This window comes from Monocercomonoides exilis, assembly GCF_001643675.1.
Source record: "Monocercomonoides exilis strain PA203 chromosome Unknown scaffold22-1379369, whole genome shotgun sequence".
NCBI classification, from domain to species: domain Eukaryota; phylum Preaxostyla; order Oxymonadida; family Polymastigidae; genus Monocercomonoides; species Monocercomonoides exilis.
Window position 1 is genome coordinate 300,917 of NW_027150567.1, and position 16,584 is coordinate 317,500.

Consider the following 16,584-nt stretch of genomic DNA (forward strand, 5'->3'; position numbering starts at 1 on the left):
CTTTTCACGTGAGTGAATAGGAGCGGTGCATCAAAAAAGCACAAATGTGTGCCTCAAACAGAGTTATTTCTTCCCATGAACCTGATAGCCAGATGGAGAATTTGCTATCACAACACAGATATCAAATAACATGCTGGATCAAGATCGAGGGATACTTTGAAATCTTTAAGTCTTGTCAGACGTTCCATTGTCTTCTTATTATTGCACCTGGAATTGGTTTTCTTCATTTCTGATTTCTGTTTTATTCAATCGATAATTTGTCTGCAGCTGCCAGATAACTTCTGGATAAAAAAGCATTGATGCTTCCCTCATATTCTTTTTCTCAATCTGCACAACAACGTCCAAGCTCAACTGTTCTTCTAGTATTTTTATGAATTCCTGTTTCATCTTCTGATTAAAAAGAACAACTCCATCTCTTTACCACTTTCCAATAAGTGATAACCTTGCAAACCAACTTCTCCACATCAACAAAACCCATTTCCTGATCAAGCTTTCTCCTCTGATCCTCCTCCATTGCGAGAGAAAGAAAAATGTTTCTCATCCTTCTTTTAAATGATCTCTTTTCCTTTCTGAATCAAAAGCCTGAAATCTCCTCCTTTGTCTCATGCACCACAAGCTCTGGCTCATTGTTCCGTTTCTGTGAATAAAGATGAGAGCTGAAGACAAAAGGGTACTCCAAAAAAAGTTGTTTCAAACGACATAGAGAAAAGCTCTATTTTATCTGACGCTTCTTTATCCGCTCATTTGCTGGGACCTGAAACTTCAGAAAGGAAGGCTCAGTTCCAGAAATCACGGATTCCAGCTTTTGTCCTCATGTCTCGCTTCCTTCAAAATTTGTTCCCACATTTTTATTGACATTCCAGTTGAAAAGTCAACACTTGTTGCAGTGACTTCTCTGAAATCGATATTTCCCTGAATTCTGGAAAGCCGAGTCTCCTGGATTGCCTTTGAAAGCATGACCACTGTGTCAGCAAACATCTGTTTTGCATCTTCCCTGGATATCAATATCTTCGCAAGGCCAGTCAGTGTTGATTTTAATGCTTGAAACAAAAATGTGCCAACTTTTTGACAAACTTGATTCAATGGATCATTCATCCAATAACATGTTCTTCTGATTAAAAGAAGTTTAAAATCCATAAAGGGAGTGATATCTTGTTCCTTGTGATATTCAATCATCTCCTGAACAGACTTTGTGGAAATCCTTTGATCAAAAATTGGTTTATTTGGCTATTGTCCAAAGATCACTCCAATCACTCCAGAAATCCATCAACGCATATCCTGCTTTTCATTCTCTTCTTCCCTTTCTGAATGGAGTTTTCGTGCTGACGAGACTGTCTCTGTTCAAACTTGTGGAATGGAAAATGATGAATAAAAAATACTTGCCTGAGGTGAGGACTATGGTTGTCATTCAACACCATTGAGAAGCGTTGTTGAATCAGCTGCATGAGTCAGTTTGTCTAACGTCGGATATTGCAAAGCTGAAAACTTCGATCAAATGTTGTCACTGTCGCGAAGATTGTGGAATCTTTCGAATTAAAGAAGAAATTGATGTATTGTTTTAATTAATATAACTGCAGCTTGAATAAAATAAATTATTGGAGATTTTAATTTGAAAAAGTTCGATTAAAAAATCACTGTTCTTCCCATTCATTAAGAATGTGAATGAAAAACTGGTTGTTTTAAAGAAAATGATGTTCCGTGTCAATTATCCGCTTGTGATGGGAAGTAACTGTCAAAATAAAACCATTAATAACAAGTTTCAAATAAAGTTGTGTGTTTTCTGATGTCAATTTATTTATTCATTTATTTTCCCCCAGATTATCTGTTTCGTCTGAAGCGAATTTTTTCTTGTCATAAGTCATCAAACAAAAATTTGACATTAATTCGTTTGTTTTCAAAAAAAAGCATAATTTTATAAGGATTATTCGAGAATTAATCTGACAAAGACAATTCATAACTTTCATTCAGATTTGCAAAAATAACTTTCTGCAAAATTTCAACCCATTTTTCGATAGTTTTAAATTATATTAAGGGCGTATCTTTTGATTGGAACATTTATGTCTCAACTATTGCAATCAGAGAATGAAATAAGGCAACGGAGAAGCATTAACATTTCCTCAAAGGAAGGGTATAGCATTATTAGACGATACAATGATCAATTCAATTCATATGGATCAAATAAGCATTTGACAATCATCCTTGGGAAATGTTCAACGGGAAAAAGCACAATGATAGATGCTTTATTGGGAACTGAGCTCAGAGAAACATGGGATGGAAAAATCGTAAAAGTCAACGAATCGTCTGAAGGGCCAAAAATTGGAAATGGGAGAATTGCTGAAACACAGCTTCCAAAAGTTTATAAGCTGGATGAACGTGTTTGCCTGTTGGATACTCGCGGATTTCATGGAACCAATATCGATGATGAAACAGACATACTCAATACACTGATATTAGAAGCGAATCTGAGAAAATGCAGCAAAGTTTCGGTTTTGTATCTCTCTGAATTTAGTAATTACTGTAATTTATCAAGATTGGAAGAAGACATGCTGCTGGTGAACGATATTTGCGAGGACATGAATCTTCCTGTTTTATTTGTTGCGAACAAATGCAAAGAACCACTGAAATACGAACTGAAAGCAAGCAAAGAGTCTGAAGAGATCCAAATAAAACAAATTGAGAAATTCCTTCACGAGCAGTTCATGGAGATGTATAAGGGGCAAATGGATGAGATCAAAAATAAATATTTCAAGCAAATTAATCTTTCAGATTCAAATGCACTAAGTGATGAAAAGATCATTGGAATACTCATTGAAAAAGCAAACGATTCAACGGGACTGGAAAAATCCAATTTGGTGAAGTGCTTGAGTCAGGTTAAAATCCTCTATATGCTGAAAAAGGCACTTGAAGAAGGACGATTCATATTCAATGATCCAGTGAACAGTTATTCAGTTGATAGACTCAGAGGCATTTTACATGATGAACAATATTATGTGTATTCTAATCGTTTATCGCTTGGCCGCTGCACACCAAAGTCCTTCATGTTCCTGAATTGGACTTCTGAAATGGCAATTAAACTGAGTTGGCTTGTGGAAGCAATGATTGGCAGAATACAATTTCCGAAAAACTATGAACTGATAATCGAAGCGTGCGAATATTTCATAAGGATGCTGGAGCAAGACAGTTGCAAGCTGAGTTCAGATGAAACGAAACTTTTCGATGAATTGAGAAAGTTGGACGTTGAAAGTCCAGAACTTGTGGATTCCAGAATCCAAAATGAAGAGAATTCGATTTCGAATAATCAAGAAATGATCAATTTCAGTGAAAAACTAATCGCTTCACTTGACACGGATGAGCCTGTTTTGTACGAAAAATATCACTTTGCAAAAAAAAATGGATTCTTTTCGAACGAAATAGTGATTGAAAAGCCTGTGAATATACCAAACTCAACATTTGAATTTATTCCTGCAAACAAACACACAAAGCCCGATGATGAAAGGCTGAAGCCTGGAATTGAAAGTGGATGGCTTCGAGGAGCATTCAAGGCAGAAAGCAAAATTCATAAAATAGCATCAAATGGACTTTCGTTTGCAACAAAATTGATCCACTCTAAAAAAGTTAAGAAATTTGCAGGCGCTGTTGTGTTCGGCTTAACTTCGCCTTTGTTGAAATTACTCGTTCCGAATAAAACATGTGTTTGCGAAGGAGCAATTGAGTTTTCTGCCCCATCGAGAGACTTACCGACAAATGCGCAAAAAATCGGGAAGTTAAAAGCCAGAGTGGCAGACATGGGTGAACAGATTGAAAAAGCTGGCAACAGCATCGCTTTTTTGCAGGAAACAAAGGAGAAAATAAAAATGGCAAAATCGAAGCTCGAAGAAACAAAAATGATGAAAGAAGTTTGGCAGAAAAGAGAGGAAAAAGTGGAAGAAATTTTGAGATTTTGTGATGAATGCGACAAGAAATATGAAGAAAATCGGGAAAAGATAAATCAGCTGTATTTATTTGCAAGGCGCTATCTTCCACAGACGTTTGTGAATCAGTTAAAAGCTGAGAAATTGATGGCATCAACTTCCTCTTCCCTTTCGCCATCTTCTTCTGCTGTGCCATCGATGTCCAGTCCTTTTGAAGGAACGCAGCAAAAATCATCTTCTTCCTCAGCTGAATCCTCATTTTTGCCAAGTGTATGTGAATGCAAAGCAATTGAAAATGAAAAAGAAGAAGAAAAAGAAAAAGAAGAGGAAGAGGAGGAGGAAGAAGAGGAGGAGGAAGAGGAAGAAGATGAAGACTTTTCATTTTTGCAACAAGCAGACGAAGACAAAAAGATATTGGCAAGGTTCATTTTTGCATTGGAGAAACTGGAAGAAACTCACAAGCAGCAAAATGATATTTCCATGGAGCTTGAAGGAAAATATGACCCGACGGAAGTTGAAAAATTTGTTGAAGAATGTGGAAGAATTTCGAATCAAACAGCTGGGTGTATTGGCTATTTTGAGCAATTCAAAAGATGCATTGAAAACGATGAAAAAGAAATCTAATCATTTTTCCAATTTAATGTTCTTTCACAAAATGAAAGACGTGCATTTGGTTGCATTCTGTTTCAAATAAAATTTTTCTTTTATTTTTGTTCATGATAAATATGTTATTTTTTTACAAGTTGTACCGGTTTTAAAAAAGGAACGGGATTATTTTCTGTGTGTTTCATTTTCGTTTTAACCTCTGTATGTAAGCTTTGATGTTGCCTTTGATCTTTCTCACCATTTATATGTATTTTTTCTTTCTCTTCTTATTTTCAATTTTTCTCTTAACAGTTCAGAGAATATGTTGAGCTGTATTTATTTTCTTTCGATGCGCGCAGACAATTATTTATTAAAGACATTCGCAAATAGATAAAAATATTTATACATTTTTATTTTTGTTTTGACTTTTGCGTTTCAATTAAACACATCGGAATAACAATCAGTCTATTTCAAACGGAACAACACTTCTTAATCAAATAACTTGTTCTTCACAACCAACATTGATTTATTGCATGCAAAAAAGTGAAACAAACGAAGAATGTGAATATTTATTTTTAAGCGTTTTAAATACAAGAAATTGTTCAAAATGAGAATTTTTTTTGACGTTTAAAATTTAATTGAACAGAAATGAAAACTTCTTATGTTTCATTGGAAAAGTTTTTGCAAGTATGTTTGAAAATCGAAAAAAATGGAAAAAGGTTGTTATTTATTTTTGAAATGCATTCCGAAATGCAAAAACTGCAAGCACAGAGAAATAAAAAGTCTGAAACATGGTGTAGTTTTTCCGGCACAAGGCGTTTCGAAAGATTGTTTGGAGCAATTACACTTTCGATAATTATTTTCTTTAAAATTGATCAACAACCAATTATCTTTCTGTTAAAATGTTTTTGATTTTGATACTCTTGAATTATCTATTTGCTGGTAGTCTTGTTCTGCAAAGCGATAACAAAAATCGATTAAATGCATTTACCGATGACTGGGACGAGGAAGCTGTTAATACCGTTTTTATTTCCGAAAGGGGAGATGATTCGAAGCCTAACTGTGGAAGTGAGACCCAACCGTGCAAGACAATTGCAAAAGGAATTGAACTGCTTGGGGATGATCCTGTAGATAAAACTTTGAAGTTTTTTGATTTTGCAGAAATTCAATATGAATTTTTGTTTTCAAAGGATTTTAATCTTGTGATAACAACGGTATTGGACAAGAACGCCAGAGGAAGGCTTGATTTTGATTTGAAAAATCTCGTGGAAAATAGAAAGTATCACATGATAAACGAGAAAAAGTTGACGCTGGAGCATTTAACTTTTAATCTTATTCCATATAAGACTGAGCCGCATTCAACGGAAACAGATGAGGAATCTGCGGTTATTCTTTCTAAAGGCGCTTATGGAGACTTGAAAATTAGTGACTGTGGAATATATTTTAAAAAATGGACAAAAGAATATGCCCCATTTTCAATTCTGAGAGTCACTGAAGGAAAAATATATTTTGATACATTCGACTGGAATTCAGATAATGTTGGCTATCTTTCAGAAAAGACATTAATGCATATATCTGAAGGAGTGTCTTTACAGAAGCTGAAAGGCTTCAAATTTCGTCAAGCTACACTGAGTGAAGAATGTGCCCTTGCGCTTCCATCGTCATTTTCATTAGAAGGAAGTGACTTTAGTTCTATCGAAAGAAAAACAGCAGGTCCTGCAATGCTCGAAGCAAAAAGCGATGCAAACAAAAGAGTGGAAATTTCTATTTCAAAATGTTCGTTTTTTTCTCAATCGCCTTTATCAGAAAGGGGAGGCTGCCTTTATTTCGAGATGACGCATCCAGAGAGTGAACTGAATATCATTGATACAACATTTTCATCTGGGAAGGCTGCAAAAGGTGGAGGAATGATGATTGGGATGTCTAAAGGGAAAGCGAAGCTAGAAAACGTTAAATTTTCTGGTTGCATGGCCGCAGAAGGAGGAGGAGGGCTATATGTACTTGAATTGATGCAGATGGCAGGATTTGAGTGCATTAATGTATCGTTTGAAAACTGTAAGGCACAGTCTGGAGGAGGAGTTTTTTTAACTTTGGACGAAGAGGATGAAAAAGGCGATGGAACCTTTTTCAAGGATTGCTTCTTTGTTAAAAATGAGGCGAGCAATCTCGCAAATGATGTGATGATCGGCTGCAAGGGAAATTCTGAGATGAACAAGAATCCTTTTGATGCAGCGTGCATTAGCTCAACGAAGAAAGAGCGTGTTGTGGTGAAAAAGCAAAGCAACACATCAATCATTCATGACGATTGGCTAATCTACAGCTCGCTTGAAGTAGACGTTGATGCTGCAAACGGAGTTGACAACGACGAATGCGGCAAAGAAGGGAATAAACCATGCAAAACGATTAAAAAAGCGATCGAGAATAGCCTTTCTGGGAGGCTGTTTCGCATTTACACTACCGAAGATTGCAACGAGTATGACTCCGAGCCAATAGCAATAGAAAATCGCCAAGTTAAAATTTCGAGAAGAGAGAACAGCAAAAAAATCTCCATTACGACAGCTCTGGATGAAACGAAGGTACTTCCCGGGGAAGGACTTTTCAACGTGAAGCGAAAGGGAAAATTCCATCTTTCAGGGGCAGATGTCAAAGTGGATACGACAAGAGCCAGCGGAAGAAGCAACGGGCTGATTGTTGAAGACGGAGAAGATGCTTCTGTTGAACTGGTTGGGACTAACATCACTTCGGAAGATGTTAAACAAGAACTTAATTGTGTATTGATTGAAATCAAATCGGGTGCATTGCGTTTCGGCAGTGTTCAGATTTCTTATTTCACATCTGCATTTGCGCTGATAATTTCAGAGGCATCGAAAAGCTTCGTTTTCTTTCAATTCACTTTTGATACAATATCAGTCTCAAGCCCGACTCAGTCAGTTGTCACAATATTGGATGGAAGTGAAAGTGTGTCTATGTTATTCGGTAGAATGAAGAATTGCTTGTCGCCTCAGCATGGAATGGGAGGCTGCTTCTATGTGGAGGTAGGAAGCTCTGCAGATGATTATTTCCATGACATTCGTTTCGATAATTGTTCCTGCCAAAGTGCAACTCAAAAATCAGAAGTGCAATACAGACAACAAAATGAAGAATCAAAAGGAGGTGCAATATTTGTTCAAGTTGTTGATGGAATGAACGATCCACTGAAATTATCATTCAAATGCTTGACGTTTCTTAATTGTGCAGCTGTCAGAGGAGAGTACATTTACTTGTCTCTTCCAGTTGGAAGAGAGCAAATTCAAGAAGATGTGCTTGAGACTGAAATGGAAGCGATTTATGGAAAGCCAAATTTTGTTCTTTTGGAAGAAAGAAAAGGAGATGAAACAAATATTATAGATCTTTTAACGGATGAAACCAACAAGCTGCCTTATTATTCGCAGAATATCTATGTGGGAGGCGATCATGCGAGCAAAGCACAAACATGTGGCAGAAGAGCAGAGCCGTGCGATCGAATTGACACAGGAATAAAGCATAAGATACTGAGCGGGCTATTTTGCATGCAAGTTATTGGCGTGGTTTCAGTAGACGAACCATTTGAAACAAAGCAGTCAATGACGTTTGCTTCATCTCCTGATTCATCTTCATCTTCATCTTCACTGTTAAATGCAGAGCCAAATCGCGGGGTGCTTCATGTTGAAGCAAAAATATATTATGGGCTATCAAAAGCAGTGTTTGATAGTTCTTCCGGTCTTTGCGAGTACAGGCATCTCGATTTTGAATATCCTGATGCGGTTGAAGGAGATGCAGTTGATTTGATTTACTCGACCTATATATTGAAAATGATCGATGTTGTGTTTAGGCCCTGGTACACTGGGCTGAAAGGAGAAAGCGTCCTAGGAGGGGAAGGAAAACCGTTACCGTACAAGCTGATCGTGATTGAGAAGGAATTTGGAGACTTTAAGCAACTTGCGATTTACGGAAGAAATGGCAATACAAACAAAGGGAGACGAGCTGACGAAAGCAAAAAGAGCAAAAAGAACGAATATTTTTCGGAGATGAAAGTTGAAAAGGCAAAATCCGAGCCAATAAATAAAGATAAAGATGACGAGACAGAGAATGGTCTGTGCCTGTGGAATTCAGGGCTTGTGACGCTTCTCAATACTCAGACAATAGACTTTGAAGAGTGCTCATTTATCAACATCAGTGACGGAGCTATCTTTTCAGATGAAAGTTCCATAGATCTTTACAAATGCAGCTTTGAAGGCAATCATCCAATTGGTGAAAATTGGGAAAAGTTTCCTTCATTTCGACACAGCATTATCTTTTTGGGGAAAGAAGGCAATCGAAATGCTAATATTCGTTATTTAGCAGAAGGAAGCGATGGATTGAATGGGAAGCCGTTTGGGATGCTTAGCGATACAAATATTAAAGGGCAAGCAACAGAAAATATTGATTCGCTCTTCTTTTCTCCTGCGCTGCAAAATGTGAAGATTGTGAAAGGAGCTGAAGTTGCAAACAGGAGGAAAGAAGCGAATGGAAAAGAGGAAGAAAACGAAGAAGAAACAGTTACTGGGATTATTCATGGAAGCTATCTCTTTCCTTGTGAGCTAACATTTGAAGTTGCAAAAGAAAGAAAAGGAGACGAGCTGAAATGGGTTGAGTGCCCCATCACAGAGTTTGTGGACGAGAAAGAAATGAAAGTGAAGATTCCGAAGGAGCTGCTGGATGTGGATGAGCAAACTTCGGTTATATGTCATTTGTCATATTCGAGCGGAATTACTACAAATGAAAAGAAATACACAGAAAACTGGTTTTTGGTTAAGCCGAAAGATAATACGAAGAAATTGACACGTACACAGCTTATAATAATTATTTCTTCAACTTGTGCATTTGCAGTTGTTGCAACTGTAATTGTGGTGATTGTTGTGTGTGCTGTGAAAAGAAAGAAGAAAAGAGAATACAAAGAAATTAAAGATGGGACCAAATAAAAATGAGGATAATATTAATCTATGCGCGTTACAAATGTTAATTTCCTTTCATTACTGAATGTTCAATGAAAGAGAATTAAAAGGAAAATTGCATTCATTCGGATTTAACTATTCTTTTATGTTATTTTTTGATTTCAAAGAATGGTCAATTTTTTATGAATGTAGAGAGTGTTTTATTTATTGCTGTTGTTGATCATTTATACATTAGTTTGATTTGATTTCAGTTTTATTTTTTGTTATTATTGAGTTTACAATACATATAAGTACAAAGATTTTGTATTATTATTATTACAGAAATTATTTTGACTCATATTAAAAAGAAAGTTGCTGTTTAGGTTATATTTTTTAAAGAGTTAATTTTGAATTATGAATCTTTTTAAGTTTATTCTCATTTATCTCATCGAGAATGAGCATCAATATATGTTTTTGACTTTGCTTTATATTTTTTTTTAATATTATTTATCAATAATTATTTTTGAAAAAGAATTTTTGTAATAATATGTGAGATTTCGTTAATGAATGAATTATTCACTTACAAAAAAATGAAAGTTTATTTTCCATTAAGTTAAGTGCAAATCAAAATTATCTTTTCATTAAAAAGCAAAATTATTTCGAACAAGTCATCTCAATAAACAGACTCGCAATTCTTGATTAATAATTTTCATAAAAAGTTAAGAATATTTTTTTTTTTTTTTGTTCAATTCAAATGATGTGAAAGTGAAAACAGAAAAATAAAACTTTTAAATTTTTATTTTTATTATAATTATTTTTCGTTTTTAATATTATTTTATTTTTTTTTTTTATTTATTTTTTTTTTTTTTTTTGGCACAAGAATAATTCGAAAATATATTTATTTCACTGCATTAAAAGTGTGATGCTTTAATTCATCATCCTTTTTTTTTTCAGAAGTTTGAATGTGAATCATTTGTTTGGTATTAGAGAATAGCAACTTAATAATATATTTCAAACTTTCTTACCAATCTTCGTCTCTCGATTATTCTAGATTGTTTAAAAAAAAAAAAAAAAATAAGAAATTTCAAAGAGTAAAATGCTCAACATTTATTATTAAAAGAAAACATTTGATGCTAAAAACAAATTCTCGTTATGAAAATTGTTCAATTTCAATAACAAAATACACAAATTTTGCATTTTCTCTCTTTTTGTTTAGAAATTTTTTTCTTATATATGAAAATATGAAGAATTCAATTTAAAAAAATTTTGGTAGTAGGTGTTTATTATTGAAATCATAATTTTTCGAACAAAAATTAAGGTTTGACAATTTTGTTTTGAATGATTGCTAATGAACAAAGAAATGCTATTGCACCTATTTATAACATATCTATCACACTTTTTTGTGATAAATTAGATTCAAATATGACTGAAATGAATTGCACATTTCTTAAGTGAATCAATTTTAAATGACAGTGAATTTTTTTTTTTAAAAAAAACATCACTCAAAAAAATATTATGATTTCAAAATTAATCACCCATGTAGAAAATAAAATCAAGAATTTTTTGAAGTTTTATAATTTTGTCAGAAAGCATTTGACACCCAATAAAAATAATTAGATTTTTTTTTTTAATTTGTTTTAAAATAAGAATTTGCACAACGGCTTTTCAATTTGAATAAATAATATTTGACAAGTTTTTAATAACTTATCAGTGAATTGTATTATTCACTTTATTTTGATAATGTGTTTGTCATAGGAGAAAATTCAAAATTAAAATCGTTTTCCAACAACAACAAACTTTTTCTTTGTTTATTGAATGTGTTTCGAAACAAACATATTATATTAAGAAGACCATATTATGATACTAACTTGAAGTCATTATTGTGATTGATGTGTGATATACTGTGATTGAACGAGTATTGGGGTTATAAAAATTTAAATGGGTTATTCCTTTTGAAAAGCCTCAAATAAAAAATATCAGTGTTTTATAAAAATGTCCCTCACATGATCGTTTTTTTCTTTAAATCCAACAAATATCTCCACTGTGAACTTCATCTCACATATTAAAGGTCTGTTTATTCAAATTTTCTTAATTATATAATTTTCTGGATAAATTGCGAAAATGATCAAATTAGGCTTGATTTTACATAATCCAGATGTCAAACGTTTTTGTTTTTTATTGAAGATTATCCGATATTCAATCGTTCCATATAAAAAAAATTATAAATAATATTTCAATCTCGGAAATCATCTTTGGAGAAAATGACATTTATTTGAGTAATACACTTTGAAAATTCTAATCTTCACTATCAAAAAAGGTTATTAAAAAGGAACAATTTTTTAATTTTTATTGGATGCCTTTTAATAGAATAATTGTAAACGTTCAGAAAAATTTTTGGATTAAACAACAATTTTTTCTTAACTGTTCCAATCAGCATTTGATCAAAAAAACTGCATTATCTGTCCGAAAATTATGTGAACAAATCAAATATTTATTTTAAAGATTCTAAATAGTTGAGTTGAATAAAATATAGCAAAAAAGAATTATTTATCCTTAAAATGAATCACTAATAATTTTCGAAAAGAAAATCTTCAATTTTATTTTTTAATAAAGCAGTGAATATGTTGAAATTCAAAAGTTTGATTTGTTGGATTTCATACTGACACATATAAATAATAAATGCAAAAAACCCAGTTAACTATTATTTTTATAAATTGTCTGAATTGGATCCTTTTTGATTCAAAATATCCGTCTTTCCTCAATTTTTTGAATTCAACAATTTAACATGTGACATATGACATTAAAATGCATGAAGTGTTCTTTCTTTCTTTCTTTCTTTCTTTCTTTCTTTCTTTCTTTCTTTCTTTCTTTCTTTCTTTCTTTCTTTCTTTCTTTCTTTCTTTCTTTCTTTCTTTCTTTCTCCTTTTTTTTATTTCATATTTCTCAATTATAGATGTGCATATTGAAAAGAAAATTATCATTAAATAAAAAATGGATTAATTCACTCAATTTAATTCGAACAAAGAATAAGTCTGGGTAAAACAAACTATTTAAATAAAGATTCAATTCACAAAGAAATAAACAATATTATTTATGTTTTTTTATTTCTAAAATAAACTTGAAATTGATGGGTGAAGTTATGGTACAAAGATCAAACATTTTGATCATGGATGGAGAAGAAGATAAAATCATAGAGTATCTCCTTAAGGTTGGTACTAATTTTATAAGTTAATGCATTTACTTAATAAATGTTTATAATTTTGAAGGTTCTTGTTGTTGGAGACCTTGGAGTGGGGAAAACAAGCTTAATTCAAAGATATGTGCATAACATTTTTAACAGGGAATACAAGGCAACCATCGGAGTAGATTTTGCATATAAGTTAATTCAGATAAGTCATAATAAAGTTGTTCGACTACAGCTATGGGATATCGCTGGTCAGGAGCGATTTGGAAATATGACACGTGTTTATTACAGAGAGGCTGTTGGGGCTATGATTGTATTCGACCTAACACGGCACGGAACTCTTGAAACAGTTAAAAAATGGAAGGCAGACATTGACGCAAAAGTTAGATTACAAGATGCTCACGAGTCTCCAATACCTGTTGTTCTGTTGGCAAATAAGGTTTATACAAGTTTAATAGAAGAAAAAGTTTTCTGTTTCTGTTTCTGTTTCTGTTTCTTTTTTGTTTTTCTTTCTTCATTAGTGTGATATGATCCAAGGATCAATAAATCCTGGGCAATTAGATGCATATTGCCGTGAAAATGGCTTTGTGAAATGGTTTGAAACATCAGCAAAAGATGGAACAAATGTTGAAGAAGCAGCAAACTATCTTGTTCGTAAAATTCTGGAAACAGAATCGCAGAGCCCTCCCCCAGAAGGACCATCTTCAGATACAGACGAAGTTCACCTTGATCCGAAAAACCATACCGATTCAGATGATGGCTCGTCAGAGAAGCGCAACTGCGCATGCTGAAGATATTAAAAGAACAAAATAATATCAGATAATCATTCACCACATCACAATAATTCACAAAGTCTTTCATTTCTTTTATAACGCTGATGAATCTTTTTTGGTAAACTCTCTCTTGTTTTCGAGTGTTTCCGCTTCCTTTCTTGATGATTTGCTGAAGAGTATGAGGCTCTTGAGATGAACAATGCTGTTTTGTATGTTTTTATACAATAAACTTTCTCATTGTAAAGGAAATATTTTTTTTTTACAAAGTCCAAATGTTGTGTTGCGATATTCAATGGAAGTTTTAAGAACACATTTGGGATGTTGAAGGATATTTGATTGAAGAATAACTTTTGATAAAATTTCGTTTGGAAAAAAGATAATTTAAAAAAAATAAAAGAAAAAAAAATTATTAAGTAATTTTTAAAAATGGAAAAAAAGAATTTTGTAGTTCGATATTCCCTTTCTGAAATTATAAATTAGCCATTTCCTTATTCAATTGAATATTTCCCTCCTGAAAAGAAAATTGAGAACAATTCTAAATGCAACAATTACTACTTTGATCATTAACGAAAACGAAATATTAAGAATAAATAAAATTTACCAATAATAAACTAAAAACAAAACAAATAAATAACGAATTAAATAAATTACATAAAAGAAGAATTTGAAATTATTTTAAGTTTCAAAATAAAAAATAAAATAATAAAAATAAAAAATAAAAAATAAAATAAAAAATTAAAAATGAAAATAAAATAAAAAATTAAGAATAAAATAAAATAAAAATAAAAATAAAAATAAAAATTAAATAAAAATGAAAAAAAAAAGAAAAATTAATAAAAAAAAAATCTCAAAGTTTAACAGCATCTTCTGTTTTGGAGTTACTTCGCAGAATTTGTTTGTGTCTGCCTCGGAAACCTCTTTTTGAGTGTTTGCGAGTGGAAAGAGAAGAAGAAGAAGAAGGAGAAGAGGAAGAAAGAGAAGAAGAGGAAGAGGAAGAAGAGGAGAAAGAAGACGAAGGAGAAGGAGAATGAGAAGAAGAATTTGCTTGAGGAAGAGAAGAAGAAGAAGAGGAGGAGGAGGAAGAAGAAGATTTAGAGGAAGAGGAAGAGGGAGAGGAAGAGGAGGGAGAAGAAGAAGAAATATTCGAAGAAGAATTCGAAATAGATGAAGGAAGAGGAAGAGGAAGAGGAGAAGAAGGAAGATCTTGTTGAACAGATGGTGAAATGGAAGAAGAAGAAGACAAAACAGTTGAAGAAGGAGGAGTAAGAGAAGATGAAAGGGAAGAAGAAGAAGAAGAAGAAGAAGAAGAATGAGAAGAAGAAGAAGAAGAATTTTCAAGCATTTTTTGAGCGTTTTCTAATATTTCAATTGAATTTTCGCTTTCTTTCTTCTTCTTCTTTTCATTCAATTTTTTGTCATCTTTAACATTTTCAGCATTTTCAGCATTTTCAGCATTTTCTTCTTCAATCAACGCAATTTCTGTTGAATTGTGCGAAATTTCTGTGTTTTCTGATGTTTTGAGGAAGGAAAGAGAAGAAGAAGAAGAAGAAATTAGATTAGAAGAAGAAGAGGAGGAGGAAGAGGAGGAAGAAGAGGAAGAAGAAGAATTTGAAGAAGATAAAGAAGATGAATCAGTGGTTGTAAAAGAAGATGAAGAAGATGAAGAAGATGAAGAAGATGAAGAAGAGGAAGAAGAGGAAGAAGAAGGAGAAGAAGGAGAAGAAGAGGAAGAAATCGAAGAAAAAGAGAAAGAAGGAGGGACAGGAGAAGAAAAAGCAGATGAAGGAGGAGAAATCGAATCATCAATTGTTATTATCATTGTGGAAGAAGGAGAAGGAGAAGGAGAAGAAGAAGAAGAAGGAGGAGGAGGAAGAGGAAGGTATTGCGAATTTGATTGCAAATGAAGATGATGTTCATTTTCTTTGCCTTTTTCACTTTCTTTATCGCTTTCTTTCTCTTTCCCTTCTTCATCATTTTCCTCCTCTTCTTTCTCCTCCTCTTTCTTCTCTTTTAGCTCGTTCTCTTTCTCTTTCTCTTTCTCTTTCTCTTTCTCTTTCTCTTTCTCTTTCTCTTTCTCTTTCTCTTTCTCTTTCTCCTGCTTCAAAAGCACAAAATGTTTTGTTTCGTGATTGGGAAGTTTGATTGGGATGGGATTGGAAAGAAGAATGGGTTTAGTTGAAGAAGAAGAAAGAGAAGAAGATGAAGAAGAAAGAGAAGAAGAAGAAGAAGAATGAGAGGAAGAAGAAGAAGGAGAAGAAGAAGAAAGAGAAGAAGAAGAAAGAGAAGAAGAAGAGGAGGAAGAAGAAAGAGAAGAAGAAGAAAGAGAAGAAGAAGAAATAGAATTAATATAATTATTAATGTTATTATTATTGGTGGTGGGTTTGGGGATGAGGGGGTGAGAAGGAGAAGGAGAAGGCGAAGGAGAAGAAGATGATGATGAAGAAATAAAAGAAGAGGGAGAAGAAAGAGAAGGAGGAGGAGGAGAAGAGGAAGAAGATGAAAAGGAAGAGGAAGAAGGCGAAATAACAATTGAAGTTAAAGACGATTTATCTTCAGAAGAAGAAGAAGATAATGAAGAGGAAGGAATAGAAGAAGGAGGAGAAGGAGAAGAAGAAAAAGAAGGAGAGGAGGAGGAGGAGGAGGAAGAGGAAGAATGAGAAGATGCTGATGATGAAGAACTTGAAGATGCAGTTGATGCTGGAGGAAGAGAAAATTGTTGAGATGGAATAGAAGAAGGAGAAGAAGAAGGAGAAGGAGAAGGAGAAGGAGAAAGAGAAAGAGAAAGAGAAGGAGAAGAACGAAGAGGCAAAGGTTTAGAAGAAGAAGAAGAAGAAGGGGAAGAAGAGGAAGATAAATGAACAGAAGAAGGAGAAGAAGAGGAAGAGGAAAAAGAAGAAGAAGAGGAGGAGGAAGAAGAAGAATTATTGTTAATTTGTCTTCTTTGCACATAAGCCATGCGTTTATTGATCTGCTTTTCTGGTTTATTCATTTTATTCTTCTTTTCTTCTTCTTCTTCTTCTCTTTCTCCTCCTCCTCCTTCTCTTTCTTCCTTTTTCTTCTTTAAATGCAACACTTGCAAAGGTTTGTGTGTTTCAATGAAGAAATCGTTTTTGTCTTCCATTTTTCGCAAAGCAGAAAGAATGAGAGGCTGAATGAAGGAGAAGAAGAAGGAAGAGAAGAAGAAGAAGGAGGAAGAAGAA

The 16,584-nt window shown here is 33.4% G+C and overlaps 4 protein-coding genes across 4 annotated transcripts in view; 3 read left to right on the top strand and 1 right to left on the bottom strand.

The window, feature by feature from the left end:
* Positions 1–2,006: 2,006 nt before the first annotated feature.
* MONOS_9437 (uncharacterized protein) lies at positions 2,007–4,903 on the top strand. Its single transcript, XM_067879939.1, has one exon. It carries the CDS (start codon positions 2,058–2,060, stop codon positions 4,533–4,535), a length of 2,478 nt encoding a protein of 825 aa, XP_067727410.1. The 5' UTR covers positions 2,007–2,057; the 3' UTR covers positions 4,536–4,903.
* A 495-nt stretch (positions 4,904–5,398) lies between these two features.
* MONOS_9438 (uncharacterized protein) lies at positions 5,399–9,995 on the top strand (the record flags this gene model as incomplete). The annotated part of the gene is made up of 1 exon (XM_067879940.1): positions 5,399–9,995. The coding sequence occupies one exon, from the start codon at positions 5,399–5,401 to the stop codon at positions 9,473–9,475; it is 4,077 nt and encodes a 1,358-aa protein (XP_067727411.1). The 3' UTR covers positions 9,476–9,995.
* A 2,598-nt stretch (positions 9,996–12,593) lies between these two features.
* MONOS_9439 (Rab32A1) lies at positions 12,594–13,617 on the top strand (the record flags this gene model as incomplete). Its single annotated transcript, XM_067879941.1, has 3 exons — positions 12,594–12,635; positions 12,694–13,050; positions 13,133–13,617. 3 exons carry the CDS (start codon positions 12,594–12,596, stop codon positions 13,400–13,402), a joined length of 669 nt encoding a protein of 222 aa, XP_067727412.1. The 3' UTR covers positions 13,403–13,617.
* Positions 13,618–14,231: 614 nt separating this feature from the next.
* The window catches only part of MONOS_9440fu9441fu9442fu9443 (uncharacterized protein), a gene marked incomplete at both ends in the record, with an annotated part of 6,861 nt that continues 4,508 nt past the window's right edge, over positions 14,232–16,584 (bottom strand). Inside the window, one exon of the mRNA XM_067879943.1 lies at positions 14,232–16,584. This exon is cut by the window's right edge and continues 4,508 nt beyond it. Within this exon, the coding sequence (XP_067727413.1) occupies positions 14,232–16,584 (2,353 nt within the window).